We start from the raw sequence: 27,391 nt of genomic DNA on the forward strand, positions 1-27,391 counted from the left end.
ATAAATTTTAAAACTTAACTAAAATAGACAAACTCCTTGAAAAATGCCTAAATTACTTACCAAAATTGACTTAAGAAATAGAACACTCAGGAGAAAAGGGAACCCTCCTACACTGTTGGTGGGAATGTAAATTGGTGCAGCCACTATGGAGAACACTTTGGAGATTCCTCAAAAAACGAAAAATAGAGCTACCATATGACCCAGCAATCCCACTCCTGACAAAACTGTAATTTGAAAAGATAAATGCACCCCTATGTTTATAGCAGCACTATTGACAACAGCCAAGACACAGTAGCAACCTTTACCCGTTGACGGATGAATGGATAAAAAAGACGTGGTACATATACACAATGGAATATTACTCAACCATAAAAAGAGGGTGAAATAATGCCACCTGCAGCAACATGGATGGACCAAGAGATTATCGTATCAAGCAAAGTCAGAAAAAGAGACAAATACCGTATGATATCACTTATATGTGGAAGCTAAAATATGACACAAATGAACCTATCTACAAAGCAGAAACAGAATCACAGATCTAGAGGTCAGACTGGTGGTTGCTATGGGCAGGGGGAGAGGGATGGGCTCGGAATTTGGGGTTGATAGATGGAAACTCTTACATTTAGAATGGATAAACAACAAGGTCCTACTGTATAGCACAGGGAACTATATCCAGTCTCCTGGGATAAACTATCATGGAAAGGAATACGAGAAAGAATATATATGTATGTAAAACTGAATCACTTTGCTATACAGCAGAAATTAACACAACACTGTACTTCAATAGAATTTGTTTAAAAAGAAACAGAACACCCAAAGAGCCTTAATCCATTAAAGACATCAAATCAATAATAATCAACAACTGGCACCCAAAGAAAACTACAAACCCAAAGGCTTTCAGTGGTGAGCTGTTTGAAAACAAACTCGGACTTCCCTGGTCGTGCAGTGGTTAAGAACCCGCCTGCCAATGCAGGGGACACGGGTTCAATCCCTGGTCAGGGAAGATCCCACATGCTACGGAGCAACTAAGCCCGTGCGCCACAGCTATTGAGTCTGCGCTCTAGAGCCCACGAGCCACGACTACTGAGCCCACGTGCCACACTACTGAAGCCCGTGCACCTAGAGCCCATGCTCCGCAACAAGAGAAGCCACCGCAACGAGAAGCCCGCGTACTGCAACAAAGAGCAGCCCCCGCTCGCCGCAACTAGAGAGAAAGCCCGCGCACAGCAACGAAGACCCAACGCAGCCAAAAATAAATATAAATAAAATAAATAAATTTTTAAAAAAAGAAAAGAAATTACACAAACTCTTTCAGAAACGAGAGAAGGGAACACTTCTCAACCCTTGTGCCAAAACCTGACAAAGAGTCATAAGCAAATAAAATTACAGACCAATATTCTTCATAAACATACATGGAGAAATCCTCAACAAAACAGCAGCAAACTGAATTCAGCAACAGACAAAAGGGACAGCACTTCATCACACTTGAGGGTGAAAGGCTGAATACTTTCCCCCAAGATCAGGAACAACACAGGAGTCGTGGCCGGCACAGTAATAAGACAAGAGAAGGAAGCTCTCAGGACAGGGAGCCAGGATAGAGGCTGGAACGGAAACAGACTACAGAAACTCCTCAGTCAGCGACAAGACCAATAGACTAAGAAGTGAATTCAGGAAGACTATAGTAACACGGTCAATATAAAAAACTCAATTGTATTTTACATATAATGGCAACAAATAGCTGGAAAATATAAAATACTTAGGCACAAGTGGAAAGATGTACAGTATCTTTACAATGAAACTATACAATATTCCTGAAATTAAAGAAGATAAACAGGGACTTCCCTGGTGGTCCAGTGGTTACGACTCCACACTCCCAATGCAGGGGCCAGGGTTCAATCCCTGGTCAGGGAACTAGATCCCGCACGCTGCAACTAAGACCCAGTGCAGCCAAATCAATAAATTTAAAAAAAAATTTTTAATAAAGGAAGATAAACAAGTGGAGTATATATCATGGTCAAGGACTGGGAAACTCAACATTGCTCAAAATGTCCATTTTCTGTAGCAGGCCTTTTCTGGAGGGTGGGGGAGTTGACAAGCTGATTTTTAAATTTGTATGCAAAGAACCCAGAATAGTCAAAACATTTAAAAAGCAAAACTAAAATATAAAAAGGTGGAGAACTCACCAATTTCAAGACAATCTGGTACTTGTATAAATATAAGACATACAGAACAATGGAATAAGGCAGAGTCCAGAAACAGACTGAACACAGATGAAATCCATAAGGAAAAAATGGACACTGACTGACCTTCTACTTCACACAATACACGAATACTAACTCAAAATGCATCATAATACCAACTGCAAAAAGCGCTAAAACTGTAAAACTAAGAGAAAACCTCAGAGAAGATCTCTTGACATTAAGGTATGTCCCGATTTCTTAGGAAAAAACTGATAAATTAGACCTCAACAAAATTAAAATTTGCCATTCTTTAAAATGGAAAGGCAAGCTACACATCAGAAGAAAACAGTCACAGCGCATTATATATCTAGTCATCAGGGAAATGCACATTAAAACCACAATGAGTTACCACATTACACACAACAGAATCAGTAAAATGAAAAACTGGGTAAAATTAAAATTAACAGATGTCGGCAAAGATATGGAGCAACTGGACTGTTCATGTGTTGCTGGGGGGAGAATAAAGGTCACCACTGCTCAGAAAACAAGTCAATGTCAATCGTGCTCTCACGCACGACCCAGCGATTCCCAAGAGAAACGAAAAGACATCCACAAAAACATCCGTGCAAGTGTTCACAGCTGCTCTATTCTCAACAGCCCCAAACTGGAGGCAACATACAAGTCTACCAACTAGTAGACCAAAAAACTGTGATATATTTTTGCAACTGGAATCCGACGCAGACCCCCTCCCCAAAAGGAACGAAGAACTGATACAAACAGCAGCGTCAGTGAGTATCACACAGACCCTGTGCTTCCTCAAAGAAGCTGGACACACAGGGCCCATACTGCATGACCCCAGCCACACACACACGAAATTCAAGAATAAGGCAAAACAATCTGCATCAATAAAAATCAGGTCACTGCGTGGGATGCAGTGGGGTTTTGGGGGTGTAGGGAGGTTAGATTTAGTGCAAAGGGCACTTTCTGAGGAGATGGAAATGTATTATCTTGAGCAGCATGAGTCTGTGGAATTAGAAATAGGAACCTATTTAATTTTCTAAAAACAGGGGCAAACTATGGCTCATGGGCCAAAGCTGGCCTGAATGTCTATCTTTAGCCTGTAAGCTAAGACTGTGAAAATCATTCTTTTCTAACGGTTGGAAGAAAAAAGAAATCAAAATAATACTATTTTATGACAAGAGAAAATGATATAAAATTCAAATTCCAGATTATGAAAATCTAATAAAACACAGCCACAATCAGTCACGAAGCACTGCTCTGGACACTTTTCTTTTTTTTTCTTTGCAGTACGCGGGCCTCTCACTGTTGTGGCCTCTCCCGTTGCAGAGCACAGGCTCCGGACGCGCAGGCCCGGCGGCCATGGCTCACGGGCCCAGCCGCTCCGCGGCATGTGGGATCTTCCCGGACCGGGGCACGAACCCGTGTCCCCTGCATCGGCAGGCGGACTCTCAACCACTGCACCACCAGGGAAGCCCCGCTCTGGCCACTTTTGCACTGGGATGGCAGAGGGGAGTAGTTTAGACCATGTCACCCACACAAAGCCTAAAATGGTTATTCTCTGGCCCTTCGTAGAAGTCTGCTGACCCCAGTTCTGAGACGTGCAAACCGCAACATTTAAGACATGGGAAGTAGCCTGGGTCAATATCCACTTTCTACTCCACACACGGAGATGTTTCTGGTATTTACTAAAAGCTCAAGACTGTTCTAAGGCTGTCATAAGTGAATTCATTTAATTTCACATTAAATTTAGTAATGGGTACGGTTATCATTCCCATTTTACAGATGAGGTGAGTAATGCACGAAGAGATTAAGGAACGTTCTTAGCTCCACATTAACAGGTAAGCCTTAGAACCAAGAAAGGCAAGCATTCATCTGTCCAAAATCCTCTTTCTTTAGGGTGGGATGAAAATAAAACTTCAGAGAATACCGAGCACAAATTCACTCTAAAGGTACGTGGATACCACTGGAGGACAGAGTAACCATCACTTTAGGCAATTCCTTCCAATGGAAAAAGGAAAATTCATTGTGATGCCTTCTTGTCTGAGTGATCACTGCGTAGGTGCATTCAGTTTGTACAAATTCACTGAGGTATGATTAAGCAATGTGCCCTTTTCTGTGTGTATTATAATGTATCGACAAAAACAACTTTTTAAAGGGCTGAAGCCTGAGCCTCACTTCAGACCAGTTAGTCCAACTTGGATCAACCAGACCCCAAACTTACTTGCCCATTCAGAATTTTTTAATTTCATGTATACTTAGCTGTTTCTAACACAAATAAAATTACAGATTATGTTTTCGGCAATGCTCCGACACCTCACAGGTATGATATGAAAAAGGGTGGAACCATCACTTGCCTCCCTGGCCCAGCACAGAACAGCAGGACCAACACTGCCACCCACTGTCCCCAGGAAAGGGGGACGAGCATGGGGGGCACCAGGATCCCCCCTCCACAGGGAGCTGACAGGCCCCCCACTAATTCTGCTTCTGTCTATCTGAGACTCACAGTTTCCTTCAACAGCAAAAAAAGTCACAGAAGCAGCTGCCTGTAAAAGGAAGGGGAAAAAACTCTTCTCTCCTCCCGGTTACAACACTGTCTGAAATTTTATGACATTTATTTAACTAGGGTCATTTTTTTGTTTTTTTTTTTAAAAATTAACCTCTCGTTTCAAAAGAAATAATTTAGGAGGAACTGACACAGTGTTGTCATAAGGAAGAAACTAGTGTTAAGAGGACTGCCATCAGCACTGGGGAGGGCGGGCAGCTCTGCACCGTACCCAGAAGCAGAAGGGCTGGGGGAGGACACAGAAGACAGGGTGACACGGTGTCTGCGGGTCTCTGACGAGCCAGCACAGCCTGATGAGACAGACACATTCTGAAATATTAAATGCTATTTGCACCTCTAGGTACACACGTGTGAAAAAGCAAACTGTCCAGAACAGCCCACCCGGCACCCCATCTTCAGGACGGGTGGGGTTTCTGCTCTATACTACTTTAGGCGATGCTTTAAAACTTTTTTTTTTAATTTATTTTTTTATTTTTGATTGCGTCGGGTCTTCGTTGCTGCCCGCGGGCTTTCTCTAGTTGTGGCGAGCGGGGGCTACTCTTTGTTGCGGTGCGCCGGCTTCTCATTGTGGTGGCTTCTCTTGCTGCGGAGCACGGGCTCTAGGCGTGCGGGCTTCAGTAGTTGTGGCACGTGGGCTCAGTAGTTGTGGCTTGCGGGCTCTAGAGCGCAGGCTCAGTAATTGTGGCACGCGGGCTTAGGTGTGCTCCGCGGCATGGGGGATCTTGACCGACCAGGGATTGAACCCGTGTCCCCTGCATTGGCAGGCAGATTCTTAACCACTGTGCCACCAGCGAAGCCCAGAATTAATTTTTTTATACTGCTAAAATCATTAATTTTATGTAAGGATGACTGAAGACAAAGAGTCAGAGTCAGAGACTCAAACTTCAGATTCTATGAGGGATGAATATCTGGGCTCCTGATCTCTCACTTCTTTGTAGGCATTATTCATCTTCTAATTGGCTACCTAAGTCTCTGGATGTTTCCCTCCCTGTAAAACAGGACCCGGTTAGCCTTTGAGGAGATCTCCCCCAACCTCTTCTTCATAGCCTCACAAGAAGACTGAGGCAATGAAACGTTCCAAAGTGAAAGCAGATGAGTGATGGGAAAAGCCTGCATCTAAGCTAAGAATATCCTGTAGAACACCCACTATTTTCAAACTAATTGTTTTTTTATAGGGGATATTATCAATGTAAGTACATTTATAGTGGAGGCTAATGGTAAATATGGGAGAAAATTAAACTAGGAACAAGTTAGTTATAGCCATTTACTGAAACAAAAGGGAAAATCAAAACCTCTTGTTGATAATTCATTTATAAAGGACCACATGTGACTATCCAAAAATCAACTGGCTCTTGTCCAAAAGCCTACGAAAACAGAGAACTTACAATATGTTGTTGATAACTAAGTACACCTGATTAGATGCAAGCCTAAGCCTCACCACCAATATGCAGTTTTCCTCTGGAGAATACAGTCACTATTAACGAACAAAAGCCCGGGCAACAGGCCCCCTGGTGTTCACAGCCTTGCATGCTGGGCTCTCCCCAGGGGGGCGCAGCACATCTGGGGCTCGCTCCTGGTCACAAAACTGGGCAGGCGAGGGCACTCCCGCGAGCGCCGAGAGGAGACACAGCAGGGCCGAGAGGGCCGCATGGAAACAAAGACCTGGGTCCTACAGCTGCCAGGGCGACTCTGCCAGCAGCCTGAAGGACCCTGTGTCCCTCCCCAGCTAGGCCTCCAGACACACCGAGCAGGGCCCCCGACAAGCCACGTGCAGACCCACAAAACCGACCGATACCAAATGCAGTTTCAGCTCTTCGGCCTGTGAACTGCGCTAAGCGGCCACAGGAAACAAACATACGGCCCTCCCAAGGGCGGGCCCAGGGTGGCCACGGTCCCAGCAGCACGGCCGGCACAGAAGATTCCTGACCCACAGATACTGATGTTTAAAGCTGTTAAGTTTTAGGATAATTTGTTACATAACAGTGGATGACGAATACAGCATGAAACAGGCAGAAGCACAAACACGAAAAGGAAGGGGGGTGATAACCTAGAACATCAAGAGGATCCACTTTGAAAAATCAAGGTCAGTAAACTGGGCAGATTCAAGACACAAACACAGGAATATGTTAGGAATATATCATATTCTACACTTGGAAGTACTTGTACCGTGTGTGAGTAACACTCAACTCTTAGCAGCAACACAAGTTGAAGTAACCCAGGAACGGATCTGACCTACATGAACAAAGGTACAACTTTTTACTGAGCAACATCAGGACTTTTTTTTTTTTAATATATTTATTTATTTATTTTTGGCTTCGTTGGGTCTTCGTTGCAGTGCGCGGGCTTCTCATTGCAGTGGCTTCTCTTGTCGTGGAGCACAGGCTCTAGGCGCACGGGCTTCAGTAGTTGTGGTGCACGGGGCTTAGCTGCTCCGCGGCATGTGGGATCTTCCCGGACCAGGGCTCGAAGCCGTGTCCCCTGCATTGGCAGGCGGATTCTTAACCACTGTGCCACCAGGGGAGTCCCACAACATAAGGACTTTAATCAAAATAAGGAGATTCCTTATGGAATATGACAAGATTATATCATTTTCTGGAAGAACTAACAAGCAGGATTAGTTAAGAGCAATGGTATCAGAGCCAAGAGACTGGCAGGTACAGCCAGGAACAGCCGAGTGGATTCTCACGTGTCAAAAACCTGGTAAGGGCTTCCCTGGTGGCGCAGTGGTTGAAAGTCCGCCTGCCGATGCAGGGGACACGGGTTCGTGCCCCGGACCGGGAAGATCCCACATGCGGCGGAGCAGCTGGGCCCGTGAGCCATGGCCGCTGAGCCTGCGCGTCCGGAGCCTGTGCTCCGCAAAGGGAGAGGCCACAACAGTGAGAGGCCCACGTACCGCAAAAAAAAAAAAAAAAAAAAAAAAAAAAAAAAAACCTGGTAAAATGTCCAATAGACACCACATGCCAACAGGGAAGGGAAGCTCTACTACACAGATGGTATGAGCCAACTCTAGCTATTCAGACCTTCAACCGCAGCCTGGCCCCCGTCCCCACCGTCACACAGAAGGCAGGCGTGCAACACCTGCCCCGCAAATTTTAAATGGGCGTTCCTTGTGCTTGGTCATCAACCAACACACCCATGGAAGACACGGCCTAAGTATGTAACAGGAAATTCAAGCCCATAAACCACGAATGTGCGCAGTAAGGTTGGAGAGACAGCCTGTCAGGCAGGAGGCACCAGGTCATCACCTTCACCCCCTAACAGACCTTCAGGATGGGCTCGCCTCTGCCCTCAGGCCTGATCTACTCACTCGCCCCTGCCTGGTCCCCCGCACTCCCTGCCCTCAGGATCACGCCCCCGAACTCGCCGCCCAGCCTACAAGGCCTACTAGGCTCCTACTCCTGTTGTGCTGTGGCCACAGGACTCCTCGACTGGCTGTGCGTGCCGGAGACAGCAGGGAAAGGCGAGCAGGTGGGCCAAGCAAGCCCCACAGATGCAGTGACAACCAGCCTCTGTGTGGAGAGCCACCAGGCGGGCTGGGGCCCTGTTTTCCCTCCAGCTGATCAGTGTCTTAGATGCTTTCTAAAAGCTACAAACTGGGTTTCAACATGAAGTCTCATTTTAGATGTTGGCGACAAACCAAAATATAACACTCAGGGGCTAATAAGACTTTGAACTTTGCAGCTCAAATAAATCACATCTCTGAACCACATGGGACCTTCTGCTCTGCGACCCCTGGCCTCTGCTCCAGGGCGTCAAACCCCAGACACTCACCGTCCTACCTGCAACTTCGGGGGGGTCCATCCCTCCTTCACTCACCCTCTTACTGGGCTCTATAATATAAGGGCACTGGCTCAGGAAGCACCCCATGACGGCTCAGTCCACGGCCCGTTCTCACATAGGCCACGTGCTCTGTGGATGTCACAGCGCTTGCCATGGCAACTGCACACACTCTACAGTGGAGCCCAGGACCGAGGGTCCCCAGGGCATCTGCCCTCCAGCACCCTGGCCAGAGCGAGGTGAGGCAAACAGACCCCCTCGGACACTGATGGTCATGGGTGAAATGGAGCAACCCCTGGGGTGAGTGGCCCGGAAATTTATTTTTTGAATCTTAAGTGGGCATTTCTTTTTACGCAGTGACTACACTTGCAGAAATTTAAGAGTATGATTCACTAAGGTGTGCAAACTTTTATGTCCAAGGCTATGTAATATAGCATGTTTTTAACAGTTAAAAGCTGGGCACAAATGTTCATCTACTAAATCGGAGTATTTGACAATCCCATTTAAAGAAAAGGTGGTTATAAGAAAAATTATCATTGTGATGAAAAAAATGAAAGATACGAAAAAGTGAAATTATATACACAGTATGACTACAACTGCTTAAAAACCACACAAACTCCCAAGTTACATCTCAAAAAGAAAATGGGAGAAAATATACTAAACCCTATTGTCATGGTGTTTAAGTGGTAAGATGGTAGATTTCTTTCTACTCTTTGTTTAGCAGGACAGCCTGGACGCCCTGGGGACAGTCAGTACACTCGCGGAGAATGCAGGAGATGACGACTACAGCATGACACAGGCAGAAGTACAAACACGGAAAGGAAGGGGGATGATCTCTCTCTCTCTCTCTCTCTCTCTCTCTCACACACACACACACACACACACACGAACGCCGAGCTCCGCGCTGGATGCAGTAGCAGTTCGTCAACCCCTCATTCACCTTGTTACCACACGTCTACCCCCCGCCCTAACAGGCACCCAGGAGTGGATCTACTGGAAGAGAAATATTTCAGACACCGTCTTTTTTTTAACTGTCTGAAAACTGTAAACCGTAACACCCCAGACTCCTGCCTGCACGGGGAGCCCCGTCCTGTCTCAGCTTCCCGGGAGCTGGCCTCACAGTCCAGCTCTGTGTGGAAACATAGTAGCAAGAGAATGTCTACCAACTCTATCAAAACAAGGGATGAGGCCTTATCAGGAAGATCCTTTATTTGCTGACAGAGATGAAATCTTGCTCCAAATTTCTACACATCTCAATGTACCAGACAGCTGTGTACTTGGCAGCTATGGTGTGAGGGGGCCCAGAAGCTCCACGTTAGAAAGGATGCCAGAGAAACATTCGGTAGATTACTCCCTTCTGCCCGTGGACACCGCCGAGTAAGCATCGTTGACGTTCCCCCCCGCCACCACTGCCGTCATGTCTATCTAAGTCAGGGTCTCCCAAAGAGCCGCACAGCCGCAGAAGCTCTTCGTCGGAGGTCTGAGCTTTGAAACAAGCGACGCGAGCCTGAGGAGGCATTCTGAGCAGCGGGGAACGCGCACAGACTGTGTGGCGACGAGGGATCCAAGCACCAGGCGCTCCAGAGGCTTCGGGGTTGTCACACACGCCACCGTGGAGGAGGTGGGTGTGGCCATGAAGGCAAGGCCACACGAAGTGGACGGGAGAGTTGTGGAACCAAAGAGGGCCGTCTCAAGAGAAGCCTCTCAAAGACCTGGTGCCCACTTAAGTGTGAAAAAGATTTTTGTTGGTGGCATTAAAGAAGACACTGAAGAACATCACCTAAGAGATTGTTTTGAACAGTCTGGGAAAATTGAAGTGACTGAAATCATGACTGACCGAGGCAGTGGCCAAAAGAGAGGCTTTGCTTTCATAACCTTTGACGACCATGACTCTGTAGACAAGGCTGTCAGTCAGAAATGCCACACTGTGAATGGCCACAGCTGTGAAGTAAGGAAAGCCCTATCTGAGCAAGAGATGGCTAGTTCCTCATCCAGCCAAAGAGGCCGAAGTGGTTCTGGAAACTTTGGTGGTGGTCGTGGCGGGGGTTTTGGTGGGAGTGACAGCTTTGGTTGTGGAGGAGACCTCAGTGGACGAGGTGGCTTTGGTGGCAGCTGCAGTGGTGGTGGCTATGGTGGCAGTGGGGATGACTATAATGGGTTTGGTAATGATGGAAGCCATTTTGGAGGTGGTGGAAGCTACAATGATTTTGGCAGTTACAACAATCAATCTTCAAATTTTGGACCCATGAAAGGAGGAAACTTTGGAGGCAGAAGTGCTGGCCCCTGTGGTAGTGGAGGCCAATACTTTGCCAAACCCCGAAACCAAGGTGGCTGTGGTGGTTCCCGCAGCAGCAGTAGCTATGGCAGTGGCAAAAGGTTTTGATGACTGCCAGGAAACAGAGCTTTGCAGGAGAGGAGAGCCAGAGAAGTGACAGGGAAGCTACAGGTTACAACACATTTGTGAACTCAGCCAAGCACAGGGATGGCAGGGCCTAGCTGCTACAAAGAAGACATGTTTTAGACAATACTCGTGTATGGGCAAAAAACCTCGAGGACTGTATTTGTGACTAATTGTATAACAGGTTATTTTAGTTTCTGTTCTGTGGAAAGTGTAAAGCATTCTAACAAAGGGTTTTAATGTAGATTTTTTTTTTTTGCACCCATGCTGTTGATTGCTAAATGTAATACTCTGATCATGATGTGGAATAAATGTGTCTTTAAAAAAAAAAAAAAAAAGAAATGATGCCACTGTTTAAGTGTTAACAGAAGATACATACCCCAGGGGCAGAAATACGGTAAAAATCTAGTTTTAATTTGTTAGGCACCATTTTACCAATACTGAAAACAAAGATCAGAAAGAAAGCCCTACATTGAGAGAACACATTCCACACTTGAATATGGTAGTTGGTGGACCCAAGAGTAAGGGATATAGATTTCTGAGAGTGAAATAAAGTCAAGAATTACAATACAATGAAAACTCAGCTGCAGAAGGAGCCAAGCACGGGGCCTGGGAACCGTGTGTAAATACACTGTTCCGTCTTGGCCGGTGATCTGCTCGGGTTTATTCCAGGAGACACGAAACATCACTAGGACTGGTTAATTCCTTCCCTCCTGCCAGAAACAGGAAGATTGGGGTTACTCACGTGATATCCCTTCGCTGATAGCAGCCCTGAAGTAGGCAGGCGATCAGGTCGCTGATAAACTCCACGTCATCTCTGTGAAGAGCTGCTTCTAACTCCTGAGGAGGAGAAGGGAGAGGGATTGAGAGCTCGGACACGGAGGCAGATTTCCTAACAGCCAGCGGCCCGTCCCTTCCAGGTCGCCACCACACCACCACTGCCGTCCCCGTCACGGGCCAACGGCCCTCCTTTCTGGTTTTCCAAGAGTTTACTCCCCCACTGCTCCTTACCAAGCTCCATCCCTTTCACCTGCACACACAGACACCTCTTTTTACAAGTCAATGCCAGCACAGTCATAAGAGCTTAACTTATATTAATATACTGTTTTGCTTTCTATTATTTTGCAAGAGTGTAAAGGAGCAAATATGTAATTCCTCAGAAAGTATTCATTCATTTAAGAGTTTCAACAGGTAAACCAACTGCAACAGCTTTCCAGAACCACGCTACCTTGAGAAGCAGCACTAGTAGGAAGTGAGCAATCTGTGGTCCCCACAGGCCCGAGGGAAGGAGGTGCCGGCGCCAAGGCCGAGCTTACGTCACCTGCAGAGAAGTGAGGCAATGCCGGGCTAAGGGGCCAGTCCCAGGGGAGGTGCACGTGCTGTCCTTGGGGTTTAGGCAGAGATGCCAAAGATTTAGCTTGACTTCGCGCATACTCTAAACAAAGGTTCGCTGAGGAGCTACAGGGACAAAAGGTGACAGCGTGGAATTTTGGGAGATTCGATTCCCTTCTCAAGCTCCCACAGTGAACCAGTGTTTCCTGAGATGATAGAACATGCCCCAGTCACCAGCTCCCGGGACGCAGAGAGGGCCCACGTCTGGCCCACCAGGATGCCGTCCACCCACCGTGCAAGCCATTTCCCAAGGGTCCACGACGCTTGTGGTGTGGCCGGCTCATAACAAAAATTGCGAGGGTCTTATGAGTGGTTTGGAAAGCATGAGGTGTGCCAAAGATGCAGTTTCTGCCCACACCAAGTACCGGGCAGTGTACACAAGGCGGCGGGGGGGGCCACTTCTGCTGTAAAAATGGTAAAGGTCTTTTTTTTTTTAAAGCTATTTTAATTGTTCCGTTTATTATTCTATGTTTAAAAGTTTCTAAGTTTGTAAACACCCACTCCGAAAACTTCACATGACAAGAAACTGCTAAGCACGCCAACTGATAGAAGCAAACAAAATACAAATTACCCTGAGAAGGAAGGGGGCGGGGGGCGGGGAGGGGGGCGGCATAGACACCTTGAAAGCCCAGGTGAGCGAAACTCAGAATTCAAAGACAAGGCCCAAGCATGAAAACCTTGTGCCTGCCCTACATACAAATTTGGTAACGATGAGCATGTCTATTACAGTGGCTCTTATTCTTCTATTAGCTTACTAATTCCTTTGGGCAGAGCTCTTTTCTACCGACCAAACATAACAAGGATTTGAATTATATTTGGTCAGAATTCATTTATTCAACAAACATTTCCAGGGCACCCAGCACTTCCTGAGCCCTGGGGAGCTGGGGTCAGCTGGGGGAGAAGACGGGACACAGCACCTCTGGGCACAGAACCGGTGCTGTGGGAGGGAAGGGCGCTGCTCCCGGGGCCCAACACCCAGGGTGGGGCTGCACACGGGCCAGGCGGGCCCTGCCCTCCGTGAAGAGGTGGGACCTGCCCGGCTGCTGCGGCAGAGGGTGGAGATGAGGCCACTGCAGCTCGAGCAACAGCCCAGAGGAGACTCTGAGGGACTTAGCTGAAGGAGACAGACAGCAGGAGGGGAGACACGCACATCCAGAGCCCAACAGGAGCACAGGAGGGACAGAGCAAGGGAAGATTCGGGCTCCTGCTGAAGCCCAGTCACACTGGGCAAGACTCCAAAGGAAACCGCAGTGAGAGAAGAGGCTGGACCCTTGAAGCACAAAGTCCCAGGCCACCTCCTTCAATAGATTAGCCAGAATTACTGACACTAGAACCGGAAGGAAAATATCCACAAACCAATGATAGGAATGTGTCATGAACCAAGAATTATGATTAATACAATCTGTGAATCTGAGGTTTAAAAAAGGAAAGAAAAAGTTGTTACACTGTATTTTCTGCTGGCCTCAGAACCCAGGCTTCATTGGTGATTCAACCATTGTTTTCTTTTTTTTAATATTTATTTGTTGATTTGGTTGCGCCGGGTCTTAATTGCGGCATGCATGTGGGATCTAGTTCCCTGACCAGGGATCGAACCCGGGTCCCCTGCACTGGGAGCACAGAGTCCCATCCACTGCGCCACCAGGGAAGTCCCCAACCATTGTTTTCTTAACATTATCAGCAGAAAGTGAAGACTAACACCCCTATCTACACTTGAAAAAATTATTAAACGATCTGTTCTATCCAACTCTGGCGGAGAGTCTAAATGGCACTGGTGAAAACCTGTCCCCAGTGAACCTGGGCTTGCCTTTCTGGCACAACCATACTCTAGGTAGCCACTGGGAAGGCGGTTATGTACAAGGCTGTGCACTGGGCATGCTGAATGGGAACTGGACAGGCTTGAAATGTCTCTCAATGTACTGAGAGGAGCTCCGTTATCATGAACGCAATCCCACCCCCGCCTCCCATTTCACCCACGGGATATGGTGACTCACAAACAGTAACTCGCAAAATATACAACTGCTTTTCACACGTATTTCTATGATATTATGCTTCATAAATCAAAAGCTACCTAGAAAACAAACCAAAATAGATGCAGGCCCCTGGTAAACTTGGGAGGTGCACTTTTCCCTCTAGCTCGGCAGGACTTCACCCACACAACTGGTGGACAGTCCGAGGAAGAAGGCACTGCCTCTGGACAGCCAGCTGTCCTCCCCTGCAGCTGCCACATGGTGACCAGGGCACCGGGCGCAGCCTCAGCACTCACGGCCCTGGGCCTAATGTTACAGAGAGACAGCAAAGGAGAAACAGGAGAGCAATTTCAATCCGGCTGAACAAAAGAAAGTGCCGGCTTATCGGTTAAAATGTTTTCACTTCAATGGGCAGAGTTTCAGATACTGCAAAAGGTGAAAACGCCGTGGAGCTGATTCAGAACAATGTGAATACACCTAACACTCCTGAATTGTGCACTTAAAACGATGGTAGGGCTTCCCTGGTGGCGCAGTGGTTGAGAGTCCGCCTGCCAATGCAGGGGACGCGGGTCCGTGCCCCGGTCTGGGAGGATCCCACATGCTGCGGAGCGGCTGGGCCCGTGAGCCATGGCCGCTGAGCCTGCGCGTCCGGAGCCTGTGCTCCGCAATGGGAGAGGCCACAACAGTGAGAGGCCCACATATTGAAAAAAAAAAAAAAAAAAAAAGATGGTAAATTTTGTGTCTTTTACCACAATTTATTATAGAAAAAAAAAACTTTATCACGTTAAAAGTTTCCCTGTGCAGGGGTTGTTGTGATGATTTAAATGAGGCGATGCTTATAAAAGCCAGACCAGCCTGGCACGCAGCAAATGCTCTATAGCATGTGAGCGCAGCAATTATCTCATCTTCCTTAAGTGGTGGTGTGTAGAAAAAAGCAGACTGAAGAGATAGAAAGCGGTCTTTTCAAAATTCAGGTTTCTGAACAACAGAAATTCAAACTCTTAATACATGGCCTGTGTGCATGAGCCAATAAAACTATCTCCAAATCCAGTTATTCAAAGCTTTACCGCATAGCCTTCAGCCGGGAGCCTGAGGCTTAGGCTAAGGCAACAAGAAATAAACACCCTTCAAGCGCCCCACCCCCACTTTCCTCCTCCCCCTTTGTATTTCCTTTTCACTGTGGGCACTGAGCTGTGAGCACAGAAATCTGAACTTTGCCAAGATGCTCTGGGGCGGGGGCGGGGGGTGGTGGTGATCAGCAAATCAGCCGAGAAGGGACACGAGAAGGGCTCCTGGGCTCCCGCTCTTCAGAGGGGCCGGAGGGAGAACAGGGCTCGCCCTCTGTGCAGCTGGCGGCACAGCTCATTAGGGACGGGCCTGTTCAGCACCGGCACACGGCCCTGCCCTCGGGACCTGGCGGTGGCTGCTGGGAAAAGAACCCCCGGGTTAGCCAGGGAGGGAAAGGGGGCCCTTAGCCTATGTCGTGGAAACCCTTCGCTACAAACAGGGAGAACGTCCAGAAGAGACAGCCAAGTGCAGCACAGGGAACACAACTAACTCCTTCCACGCACGGCCACCACTTGGCACCTGTTCTCAAATGTCACTGCAGGGACTTTCTACTGTTTGATCTGCTCCTGAGCCCCGTACAAGTCTTCTTTAACCTTTTGCGAAAGAAGGTGGTAAAGAGAGAACAACTTTCTTTCCTTCAACTTCCAAGGAAGGATGAAGATCACAGAGCTGCACCCTCCGGGCACAAAGATCCTGCTGAGTGTACCTAAGGAGGGAAAAAGGGCTAAGGAAAACAGCCATATGTGCTGCATTTGATTTCAGAAGGTTACAAATCTTTCTCACCTGCACAGGAACCAACTGCAAGGCAGTAGGGGTCACAGTCAAAGACGGGGGCTTCTGTGTGGGCCCCAGAACTGTGCTCACACAAAGGAGATGCACAGCAGGCCCTCCGAGGACCATCCCAGCTGCTCTCCATGAGACACCGCCTGGAGAGCGGGCTCAGCCTCCAGAAGGCCTCCCTGACTCTGGCAGCTGATGCTTTCTAACTTGATATAAATTAATTTAATCCCAAAGGCTGCCCAGGCCAATTCAAACTATGAGGTATACATCAGCCCGAGCGGGTTACCGCTGAGGATCCCCAAGGTGCTGCCCCAACGCCCTCCCCGTGGCCGGCAGCTCTGCACTGCGGCTTCGCTGCAGACACACCTTCCTCTGGGCAGCCCACGACACGGCTGTCACTGGCTGTGATGCTGGGGAACAACAGAAAGGAAGCCACATAGCTCCCCTCAGATGGGACTGCTATCCTAGAATATTAGATTAACTGGAAAATACTAATCAAAGCAATAAATGTGTAAACCTACAAGAACACGATTTTCTAAAAAGGTATAAATTACCAAAACGGGCTCCAGAAATTTTAAAAAAGGCTCAGAACTTTCATGGATCTTCTTCCACAAGAAAGCCCCCACGATACACAAATAATTCCTGAGCACTGAGGAGATGGAAGCTTCGCAACACGTCCACAAAGCTGGTGCTGGATGAGCAGGGCCCTATGGCCCAAGCAAGCCTCAGACCCAGGTCGGCGTCTGGACTTCATCGCAGAGACTGTGCCTCTCGGGTCCCACGGCGCATGGACGCGGCACAGCTTCCTGGAAAGCTGGGTTTACTCTGTTTTGTTTTCATCGTTGTTGCTTATTGTTGTTTCGAAAGATTTTTTTAACTGAAACAGGAGACTTCATCAGACAATTTATGCCAAAGCTACTTCAGACGGTAGAGCTCTAGACCTCTGAGGTTAAGCAACCCTACTCCATGCTCACCATTGGACTGGCTGGAAATTATTTTAGGTGGAGCCAGTGAAATGTGGGGAGAGAAGCAACAGTCAAGGCTGGAGGGTTAATTTGGGCACTGTTTGCAGGACACAAGATAAGAGAGACCAGGGTGTGTGTTGAATGGCAGGTACCAATCCAATTTTAAATAAACACACAACAAGGTCCTACTGTATAGCACAGGGAACTAAATTCAATATCCTATGATAAACCATAATGGAAAAGAATATGAAAAAGAATGTATATACACATATAAGTGAGTCACTTTGCTGTACAGCAGTAACTAACACAGCACTGTAGTTCAACTATACTTCCATTAAAAATAAATTTAAATAAATAAACAAAACACCATCGCGAGACCCTGGGCCCACGGACATTGTTAGGGTTCTGAATCTACAGAGCTGAGCACCAAATCGATCACCTGAAAGGACTCACAACAAAGCCAGCTACATACAGCCCCAGCAGGACCTTTAGGAAAGGAACACCTGAGAAGCTGTGCAGTAAGCAGGTACAACTCTTGTTGGGCTGAGGCAAAGACTCCTCAGCAAAATTCTCTCACAACAGTTATATAGAACGTTAATACTGACCGAGTTTCTTCTATTACAGGACACTCACTCAACTGTTTTATTTTGGGGTAAGAAATTAAGGAAGAGACAATAGCTTGAGACAACCTCAGTCAATGCCAGTTCTGGATGCCTCAAAAGGCCAATAACTGAATCATTTTACAAGGAGGCAAAAAAAAAAACAACTTGACAACGATTCCATAATGGCTCCGCAGGTGTGATAACAATTACAAGTGTTGAAAGTCACCTTAAATACACATATACAAAGTGCTTATGTTGTATTGACCATGACTATATACCCACAGAGCAACTAAAACCCGAACTATCTTACTACTGAGTGAACAGGGACTTGGGACAAATTTTTCAGAAATCAGCAATAAAAGCAGATTCAAAAAGACAGCAGTGAGGGTAAAGTATTCTAGAAAGCTGTTCTTGAGATCTCCAAAAGTGGTTCTAGTGATGATGAAGAAATCATTTCTGGAAATAAGGATAGGGAGAAAAAGCCATTACTTCTAAACTTAAAATTCAAACGTTTATGTAAAATCCCCAAAGTCAAATCTCCAAACAGAAATTTGACTATTTCATCTCTGACATTAAAATTTAAATACACTATGACAAATCAATAGTGCCAAAGTTTTATTGAATCATCTCACTGGGAAGATGGGGTATCACCTAAATTTAGGCATATGTGGGAAGTTTTCACGTTAATACCATTATGAAAGGAACTGAGTCAGAATTCATAGCTCCCGCTCTTTCCACTTTACCAAAAAGGAAGAGACCATTAAAGTTTGGAAAGGAGAGGGACTTCCCTGGTGGCGCAGTGGTTAAGAATCCGCCAGCGAATGCAGGGGACACGGGTTCAAGCCCTGGTCCGGGAAGATCCCACATGCCGCAGAACAGCTAAGCCCGTGCACCACAACTACTGAGCCCATGCACCGCAACTACTGCAGCCTGCGCACTCTACAGCCCGTGAGCCACAGCTACTGAGTCTGCATGCTTCAACTACTGAAGCCCGTGTGCCTAGAGCCCACGCTCCGCAACGAGAAGCCATCTTAATGAGAAGCCCACGCATCACAACAAACAGTAGCCCCTGCTCTATGCAACTAAAGAAAGTCCGCGCGCAGCAACAAAGACCCAATGCAGCCAAAATTAAATTGTTTAAAATTAAAAAAAAAAATGTCGCTGATACAATTAAAAAAAAAAAAAGTCTGGGGCTTCCCTGGTGGCGCAGTGGTTGAGAGTCCGCCTGCCGATGCAGGGGACACGGGTTCGTGACCCGGTCTGGGAGGATCCCACGTGCCGCGGAGCGGCTGGGCCCGTGAGCCATGGCCGCTGAGCCTGCGCATCCGGAGCCTGTGCTCCGCAGCGGGAGAGGCCACAACGCTGAGAGGCCCTCGTACCGCAAACAAACAAACAAACAAACAAAACAAACAAAAAGTTTGGAAAGGGGAAAAGTTATGGAGAATAATATTCAACAATGACCTCATTTCTTTTCAAACAGATCAGAATCACTGCCCACCCCCCACCCTACCCCCATCCCATCACAGCCAGTTACTAACAAACACCCTCAGGTTCACTGGGCCTCACTCGAGATGCAGCTTTTTCGTCTCCAGGTCCCTCCTCTTTGTCTTTCCTCCCGTGTCCCCTCAGCCTCCATATAAAAACTGGACTTTTTTTTCATCAAGGTGATTAGTAAAACAAATAAGCCAATATTTTCCAGTCAGGTTTTACCAATGTCTGTAGTAGGAAATGTAAACTTCACAGCAGGAAGGAGTTGAAAGGTTTTAACAAGAAAAAAAATTAGGACTTCCCTGGTGGTGCAGTGGTTAAGAGTCCAACCGCCAATGCAGGGGACACGGGTTTGAGCCCTGATCCAGGGAGATTCCACATGCCAAGGAGCAACTAAGCCCATGCACCACAACTACTGAGCCTGTGCTCTAGAGCCCGCGAGCCACAACTACTGAAGCCCGCGGGCCTAGAGCCCGTGCTCTGCAACAAGACAAGCCACCACAGTGAGAAGCCCACACACTGCAACGAAGAGTAGTCTTCGCTCGCCACGACTACAGAAAAGCCCATGCATAGCAACAAAGACCCAACACAGCCAAAAATAAATAAATAAATAAGTTTATTTATTTATTTTAAAAAAAGAATTAGGTAGGAGACTTTGGGTTTGATTAAAGATTTTAATGCAAACAACTTGGAGGATGGAGAAGTAATACAGGTTTACAAGGTAAAAGAAGCCTACGGGCATGAAAAGGACAAAACCAAGACACACTAATCCATGTGTTTGGCGATTACTGCTGCTCTCTGGTGACGTGTGTGTGCGAGCACCTGGGAGCACCAGGGCAGGCCAGGACACCAAACACAATAGGAAACAAACAAACAAATGTTGGACAGCACTGGTTCATACATCCAATGAGACTTTTATTCCTCAAAAGCATAATGAGCGTTAGACAAAGGTTGACAGCTGACAAAATTAACTGACATGGGGCTGTGGTGAAGAGGCACCCAGAGCAGGCTCTCCTCTTCAGGAACACAGAGCAGACCTGCCGGCCAGGTCGCTTCTCCCACAGTGTACCAATCAGGAGTAAAAATAAAGGACGGGGACACCTTTACAACTCTCTTACTAGTCAAGAAATTTCATCAGCTGTCCTTAAGCAACAAGATTAATTACCGACAGAGGAGGAACCAAGATGGCGGAGCGGAAGGATGTGCGCTCACTCCCTCTCGTGAGAACACCAGAATCACAACTAGCTGCTGGACAATCATCGACAGGAAGACACTGGAACTCACCAAAAGAGACACCCACATCCAAAGACAAAGGAGAAGCCACAATGAGACGGTAGGAGGGGCGCAATCACAGTAAAATCAAATCCCATAACTGCTGAGTGGGTGACTCACAGACTGGAGGACACTTATACCACAGAAGTCCACCCACTGGAGTGAAGGTTCTGAGGCCCTCGTCAGGCTTCCCAACGTGGGGGTCCAGCAACGGGAGGAGGAATTCCTAGAGAATCAGACTTTGAAGCCTAGTGGGAATTGATTGCAGGACTTCAACAGGTCTGGGGGAAACAGAGACTCCACTCTTGGAGGGCACACACAAAGTAGGGTGCTCATCGGGACCCAGGGGAAGGAGCAGTGACTCCAAGGGAGACTGAACCAGACCTACCTGCCAGTGTTGGAGGGTCTCCTGCAGAGGTAGGGGTGGCTGTGGCTCACCGTGGGGACAACACTGGCAGGAGAAGTTCTGGGAAGTACTCCTTGGCGTGAGCCCTCCCAGAGTCTATCATTAGCCCCACGGAAGAGTCCAGGTAGGCTTCAGTGTTGGGTTGCCTCAGGCCAAACAACCAACAGGGAGGGAACCCAGCCCCACCCATCAGCAGACAAGTGGATTAAAGTTTTACTGAGCTCTGCCCAGCAGAGCAACAGTCAGCTCTACCCACCACCAGTCCCTCCCATCAAGCCTCTTAGACAGCCTCATCCACCAGAGGGTAGACAGCAAAAGAAAGAACTACAATCCTGCAGCCTGTGGAACAAAAACCACATTCACAGAAAGACAGACAAAATGAAAAGGCAGAGGGCTATGTACCACATGAAGGAACGAGAGAAAACCCCAGAAAAACAACTAAATGAAGTGGAGATAGGGAACCTTCCAGAAAAACAATTCAGAATAATGATAGTGAAGATGATCCAGGACCTCGGAAAAAGAATGGAGGCAAAGATTGAGAGATGCAAGAAATGTTTAACAAAGACCTAGAAGAATTAAAGAACAAACACCTAGAAGAATTAAAGAACAAACAAACAGAGATGAACAATACCATAACTGAAATGAAAACTACACTTGAAGGAATCAATAGCAGAATAACTGAGGCAGAAGAACAGATAAGTGACCTGGAAGACAGAAGGGTGGAATTCACTGCTGCAGAACAGAATAAAGAAAAAAGAATGAAAAGAAATGAAGACAGCCTAAGAGACATCTGGGACAACATTAAATTTAACAATATTCACATTATAGGGGTCCCAGAAGGAGAAGAGAGAGAGAAAGGACCCAAGAAAATATCTGAAGAGATTATAGTCAAAAACTCCCCTAACATGGGAAAGGAAATAGCCACCCAAGTCCAGGAAGCACAGAGTCCCATACAGGATAGACCCAAGGAGAAATACACTGAGACACACAGTAATCAAATGGACAAAAATTAAAGACAAAGAAAAATTATTGAAAGCAGCAAGGGAAAAATGACAAATAACATACAAGGGAACTCCCATAAGGTTCACAGCTGATTTCTCAGCAGAAATTCTACAAGCCAAAAGGGAGTGGCATGATATACTTAAAGTGATGAAAGGGAAGAAACTACAACCAAGATTACTCTACCCAGCAAGGATCTCATTCAGATTCGATGGAGGAATCAAAAGCTTTAACACACAAGCAAAAGTTAAGAGAATTCAGCACCACCAAACCAGCTCTACAACAAATGCTAAAGGAACTTCTCTAAGTGGGAAACACAAGAGAAGAAAAGGACCTACAAAAGCAAACCCAAAACAATTAAGAAAATGGTCATAGAAACATACATATCAATAATTACCTTAAACGTGAATGGATTAAATGTTCCAACCAAAAGACACAGGCTTGCTGAATGGATACAAAAACAAGACCCATATATATGCTGTCTACAAGAGACCCACTTCAGATCTAGGGACACATAGAGACTGAAAGTGAGAGGATGGAAAAAGATACTCCATGCAAATGGAAATCAAAAGAAAGCTAGAGTTGCTATACTCATATCAGATAAAATAGACTTTAAAATAAAAAATCTTACAAGAGACAAGGAAGGACAATACATAATGATCAAGGGATCAATCCAAGAAGAAGATATAACAGTTATAAATACATATGCACCCAACATAGGAGCACCTCAATACATAAGGCAACTGCTAACAGCTATAAAAGAGGAAATCGACAGTAACACAATAATAGTGGGGGATTTTAACACCTCATTTACACCAATGGACAGATCATCCAAAATGAAAATAAATAAGGAAACACAAGCCTTAAAAGACACAATTGACCAGATAGATTTAATTGATATTTATAGGACATTTCATCCAAAAACAGCAGATTACACTTTTTTCTCAAGTGCACACAGAACATTCTCCAGAATAGATCACATCTTGGGTCACAAATCAAGCCTCAGTAAATTTAAGAAAATTGAAATCATATCAAGCATCTTTTCTGACCACAACACTATGAGATCAGAAATTAATTACAAGAAAAAAAACGTAAAAAACAAAAACACATGGAGGCTAAACAATATGTTACTAAAAAGCCAAGAGATAACTGAAGAAAGCAAAGAGGAAATCAAAAACTACCTAGAGAAAAATGACAATGAAAACACGATGATCCAAAACCTATGGGATGCAGCAAAAGCAGTTCTAAGAGGAAACTTTATAGCTATACAAGCCTACCTCAAGAAACAAGAAAAATCTCAAGTAAACAATCTAACCTTGCACCTAAAGGAACTAGAGAAAGAAGAACAAACAAAACCCAAAGTTAGCAGAAAGAAAGAAATCATAAAGATCAGAGCAGAAATAAATGAAATAGAAACAAAGAAAACAATAGCAAAGATCAATAAAACTAAAAGCTGGTTCTTTGAGAAGATAAACAAAATTGATAAACCATTAGCCAGACTCATCAAGAAAAAGGGGGAGAGGACTCAAATCAATAGAATTAGAAATGAAAAAGGAGAAGTTACAACAGACACTGCAGAAATACAAAGCATCCTAAGAGACTACTACAAGCAATTCTATGCCATAAAATGGACAACCTGGAAGAAATGGACAAATTCTTAGAAAGCGATAACCTTCCAAGACTGAACCAGGAAGAAACAGAAAATATGAAGAGACCAATCACCAGTAATGAAATTGAAACTGTAATTAAAAATCTTCCAACAGGGCTTCCCTGGTGGCGCAGTGGTTGAGAGTCCGCCTGCCGATGCAGGGGACACGGGTTCGTGCCCCGGTCTGGGAAGATCCCACATGCTGCGGAGCGGCTGGGCCCGTGAGCCATGGCCGCTGAGCCTGTGCGTCCAGAGCCTGTGCTCCGCAATGGGAGAGGCCACAACAGTGAGAGGCCCGCGTAAAGCAAAAAAAAAAAAAAAAAAATCTTCCAACAAACAGAAGTCCAGGACCAGATGGCTTCACAGGTGAATTCTATCAAACATTTAGAGAAGAGCTAACACCCATCCTTCTCAAACTCTTCCAAAAAATTGCAGAGGAAGGAACACTCCCAAACTCATTCTACGAGGCCACCATCACCTTGATACCAAAAGCAGACAAACATACTACAAAAAAAGAAAATTATAGACCAATATCACTGATGAATATAGATGCAAAAATCCTCAACAAAATACTAGCAAACAGAATCCAACAACACATTAAAAGGATCATACACCACGATCAAGTGGGATTTATCCCAGGCATGCAAGGATTCTTCAATATATGCCAATCAAGCAATGTGATACACCATATTAACAAACTGTAGAATAAAAACCATATGATCATCTCAATAGATGCAGAAAAAGCTTTTGACAAAATTCAACACCCACTTACGATAAAAACTCTCCAGAAAGTGGGCATAGAGGGAACCTACCTCAACATAATAAAGGGCATATACAACAAACCCATGGCAAACATCATTCTCAATGGTGAAAAACTGAAAGCATTTCCTCTAAGATCAGGAACAAGACAAGGATGTCCACTCTCACCACTATTATTCAACACAGTTTTGGAAGTCCTAGCCATGGCAATCAAGAGTAGAAAAAGAAAAGGAATACAAATTGGAAAAGAAGTAGTAAAACTGTCACTGTTTGCAGATGACATGATACTATACATAGAGAATCCTAAAGATGTCACCAGAAAACTACTAGAGCTAATCAATGAATCTGGTAAAGTTGCAGCATACAAAATTAATGCACAGAAATCTCTTGCATTCCTATACACCAATGATGAAAAATCTGAAACAAAAATTATGTTAACACTCCCATTTACCACTGCAACAAAAAGAATAAAATACCTAAGAATAAACCTACCTAGGGAGACAAAAGACCTGTATGCAGAAAAGTATAAGACACTGATGAAAGAAATTAAAGATGATACCAGCAGATGGAGAGATATACCATGTTCTTGGATTGGAAGAATCAATATTATGAAAATGACTATTCTACCCAAAGCAATCTACAGATTCAATGCAATCCCTATCAAATTATCAATGGCATTTTATCGGAACTAAAACTAATCATTTTAAAATTTGTATGGAGACACAAAAGACCCTGAATAGCTAAAGCAGTCTTGAAGGAAAAAAACAGAGCTGGAGGAATCAGACTCCTTGACTTCAGACTACACTACAAAGCTACAGTAATCAAGACAATATGGTACTGGCACAAAAACAGAAACACAGATCAACGGAACAGGATAGAAAGCCCAGAGATAAACCCACGCACCTATGGTCAACTAATCTATGACAAAGGAGGCAAATATATACAATGGAGAAAAGACAGAGTCTTCAATAAGTGGTGCTGGGAAAACTGGACAGCTACATCTAAAAGAATGAAATTAGAACACTCCCTAACACCATACACAAAAATAAACTCAAAATGGATTAGAGACCTAAATGTAAGACCAGACACTATAAAACTCTTAGAGGAAAACATAGGAAGAACACTCTTTGACATAAATCATAGCAAGATCTTTTTTGATCCACCTCCTAGAGTAATGGAAATAAAAACAAAAATAAACAAATGGGACCTAAGGAAACTTAAAAGCTTTTGCACAGCAAAGGAAACCACAAACAAGATGAAAAGACAACCCTCAGAATGGGAGAAAATATCTGCAAACAAGTCAACGGACAAAGGATTAATCTCCAAAATATATCAACAGCTCATACAGCTCAACATTAAAGAAACAAACAACCCAATCCAAAAACGGGCAGAAGACCTAAATAGACATTTCGCCAAAGAAGACATACAGATGGCCAAGGAGCACATGAAAAGCTGCTCAACATCACTAATTATTAGAGAAATGCAAATCAAAACTACAATGAAGTATCACCTCACACCAGTTACAATGGGCATCATCAGAAAATCTACAAACAACAAATGCTGGAGAGGGTGTGGAGAAAAGGGAACCCTCCTGCACTGTTGGTGGGAATGTAAATTGATACAGCTACTATGGAGAACAGTATGGAGGTTCCTTAAAAAACTAAAAATAGAATTACCATATGATCCACCAATCCCACTACTGGGCATATACCCAGAGAAAACCATAATTCAAAAAGACACATGCACCCCAATGTTCATTGCAGCACTATTTACAATAACCAGGACATGGAAGCAACCTAAATGCCCATTGACAGACAAATGGGTAAACAAGTTGTGGCACATATATATAATGGAATATTACTCAGCCATAAAAAGGAACGAAATTGAGTCATTTGTTGAGACGTGGATGGATCTAGAGACTGTCATACAGAGTGAAGTAAGTCAGAAAGAGAAAAACAAATATCGTATATTAATGCATGTATGTGGAACCTAGAAAAATGGTACAGATGAACCAGTTTGCAGGGCAAAAGTTGAGATACAGATGTAGGGAACAAACGTACGGACACCAAGGGGGGAAAACCGCGGTGGGGTGGGGATGGTGGTGTGCTGAATTGGGCGATTGGGATTGATATGTATACACTGATGTGTATAAAATTGATGACTAATAAGAACCTGCAGTATAAAAAAACAAACAGGGCCTCCCTGGTGGCGCAGTGGTTGAGAGTCCGCCTGCCGATGCAGGGGATACGGGTTCGTGCCCCGGTCTGGGAGGATCCCATATGCCGCGGAGCGGCTGGGCCCGTGAGCCATGGCCGCTGGGCCTGCGCATCCGGAGCCTGTGCTCCGCAACGGGAGAGGCCACAACAGTGAGAGGCCCGCGTACCACAAAAAACAAAAAACAGTACTAAAAAAAAAATATTAATTACCTGCCTCGAACTGAAATGAATCAGTAGCTCATGTACAGTGAAACTGCAGTAAAATGACTGAACCTCAGGGGTGGTTAAAGACAATCTGGCCAATATCAGTGATGCAAATGCACTCTCATTCTGACCAGTCTACTGCACCCGAGTCACATCTAAGGTCTGGGCTGAATAGAGCATGTAAATTAGTCCATTCTTTCCTCTACCCAGACACCCTTCCTCCTCCAGGCCAATTCCGTTTCCTTCCCATCTCTTCCACCTCCACCCTCCCCAGTCCTCTGCAGGCCACACCCACCATCCTGCTGAGCCCCTCCAGCCATTCATACTCTGTTCTCTTCCTCAGAATCCCAGCAGACAGAGCAAACCCAGCACAAGGAGCCTGAACTCCCGGTCCCACGGCCTCCGACCTGCTTCCCCTTTGGCCGCCAGTCTCCAAATGGCAACTTTGTCCCACTGCTCCAGCAGAAAGCCTTTCAGTCACCCTTGACCTTTCGCTCATTTCACAACTAACCCAGCAACCTGCCCTGCTGACTCTCCCTTCTAAGTGGATTCAGGAACCACCCTGTGTCCTCAATGCCTTCTCCTCCAGCCACTGTCTCAGCATCGACTTCCTCAGGGCCTCCCAACTGGATCCCTGTCCCTGCACATCAACGGGCTCAAGTCCTGCTGACCCTCAGCCCTCTGAC

General features: G+C 45.7%; 1 protein-coding gene across 2 annotated transcripts in view; it reads right to left on the reverse strand.

Annotated features, from left to right (window-relative positions):
• CECR2 (CECR2 histone acetyl-lysine reader) overlaps nucleotides 1-27,391 on the reverse strand; it is a gene marked incomplete at its 5' end in the record, with an annotated part of 159,155 nt that overhangs the window by 56,410 nt on the left and 75,354 nt on the right. For both annotated transcript variants that reach the window (XM_081249323.1, XM_081249322.1), the window contains one exon: nucleotides 11,685-11,779. In XM_081249323.1, coding sequence (XP_081105449.1) covers nucleotides 11,685-11,779 — 95 coding nt within the window. The remainder of the gene's footprint in view (nucleotides 1-11,684; nucleotides 11,780-27,391) is intronic.

The sequence above is a fragment of the Mesoplodon bidens genome, assembly GCF_964165515.1.
Source record: "Mesoplodon bidens genome assembly, chromosome: 11".
NCBI classification, from domain to species: domain Eukaryota; kingdom Metazoa; phylum Chordata; class Mammalia; order Artiodactyla; family Ziphiidae; genus Mesoplodon; species Mesoplodon bidens.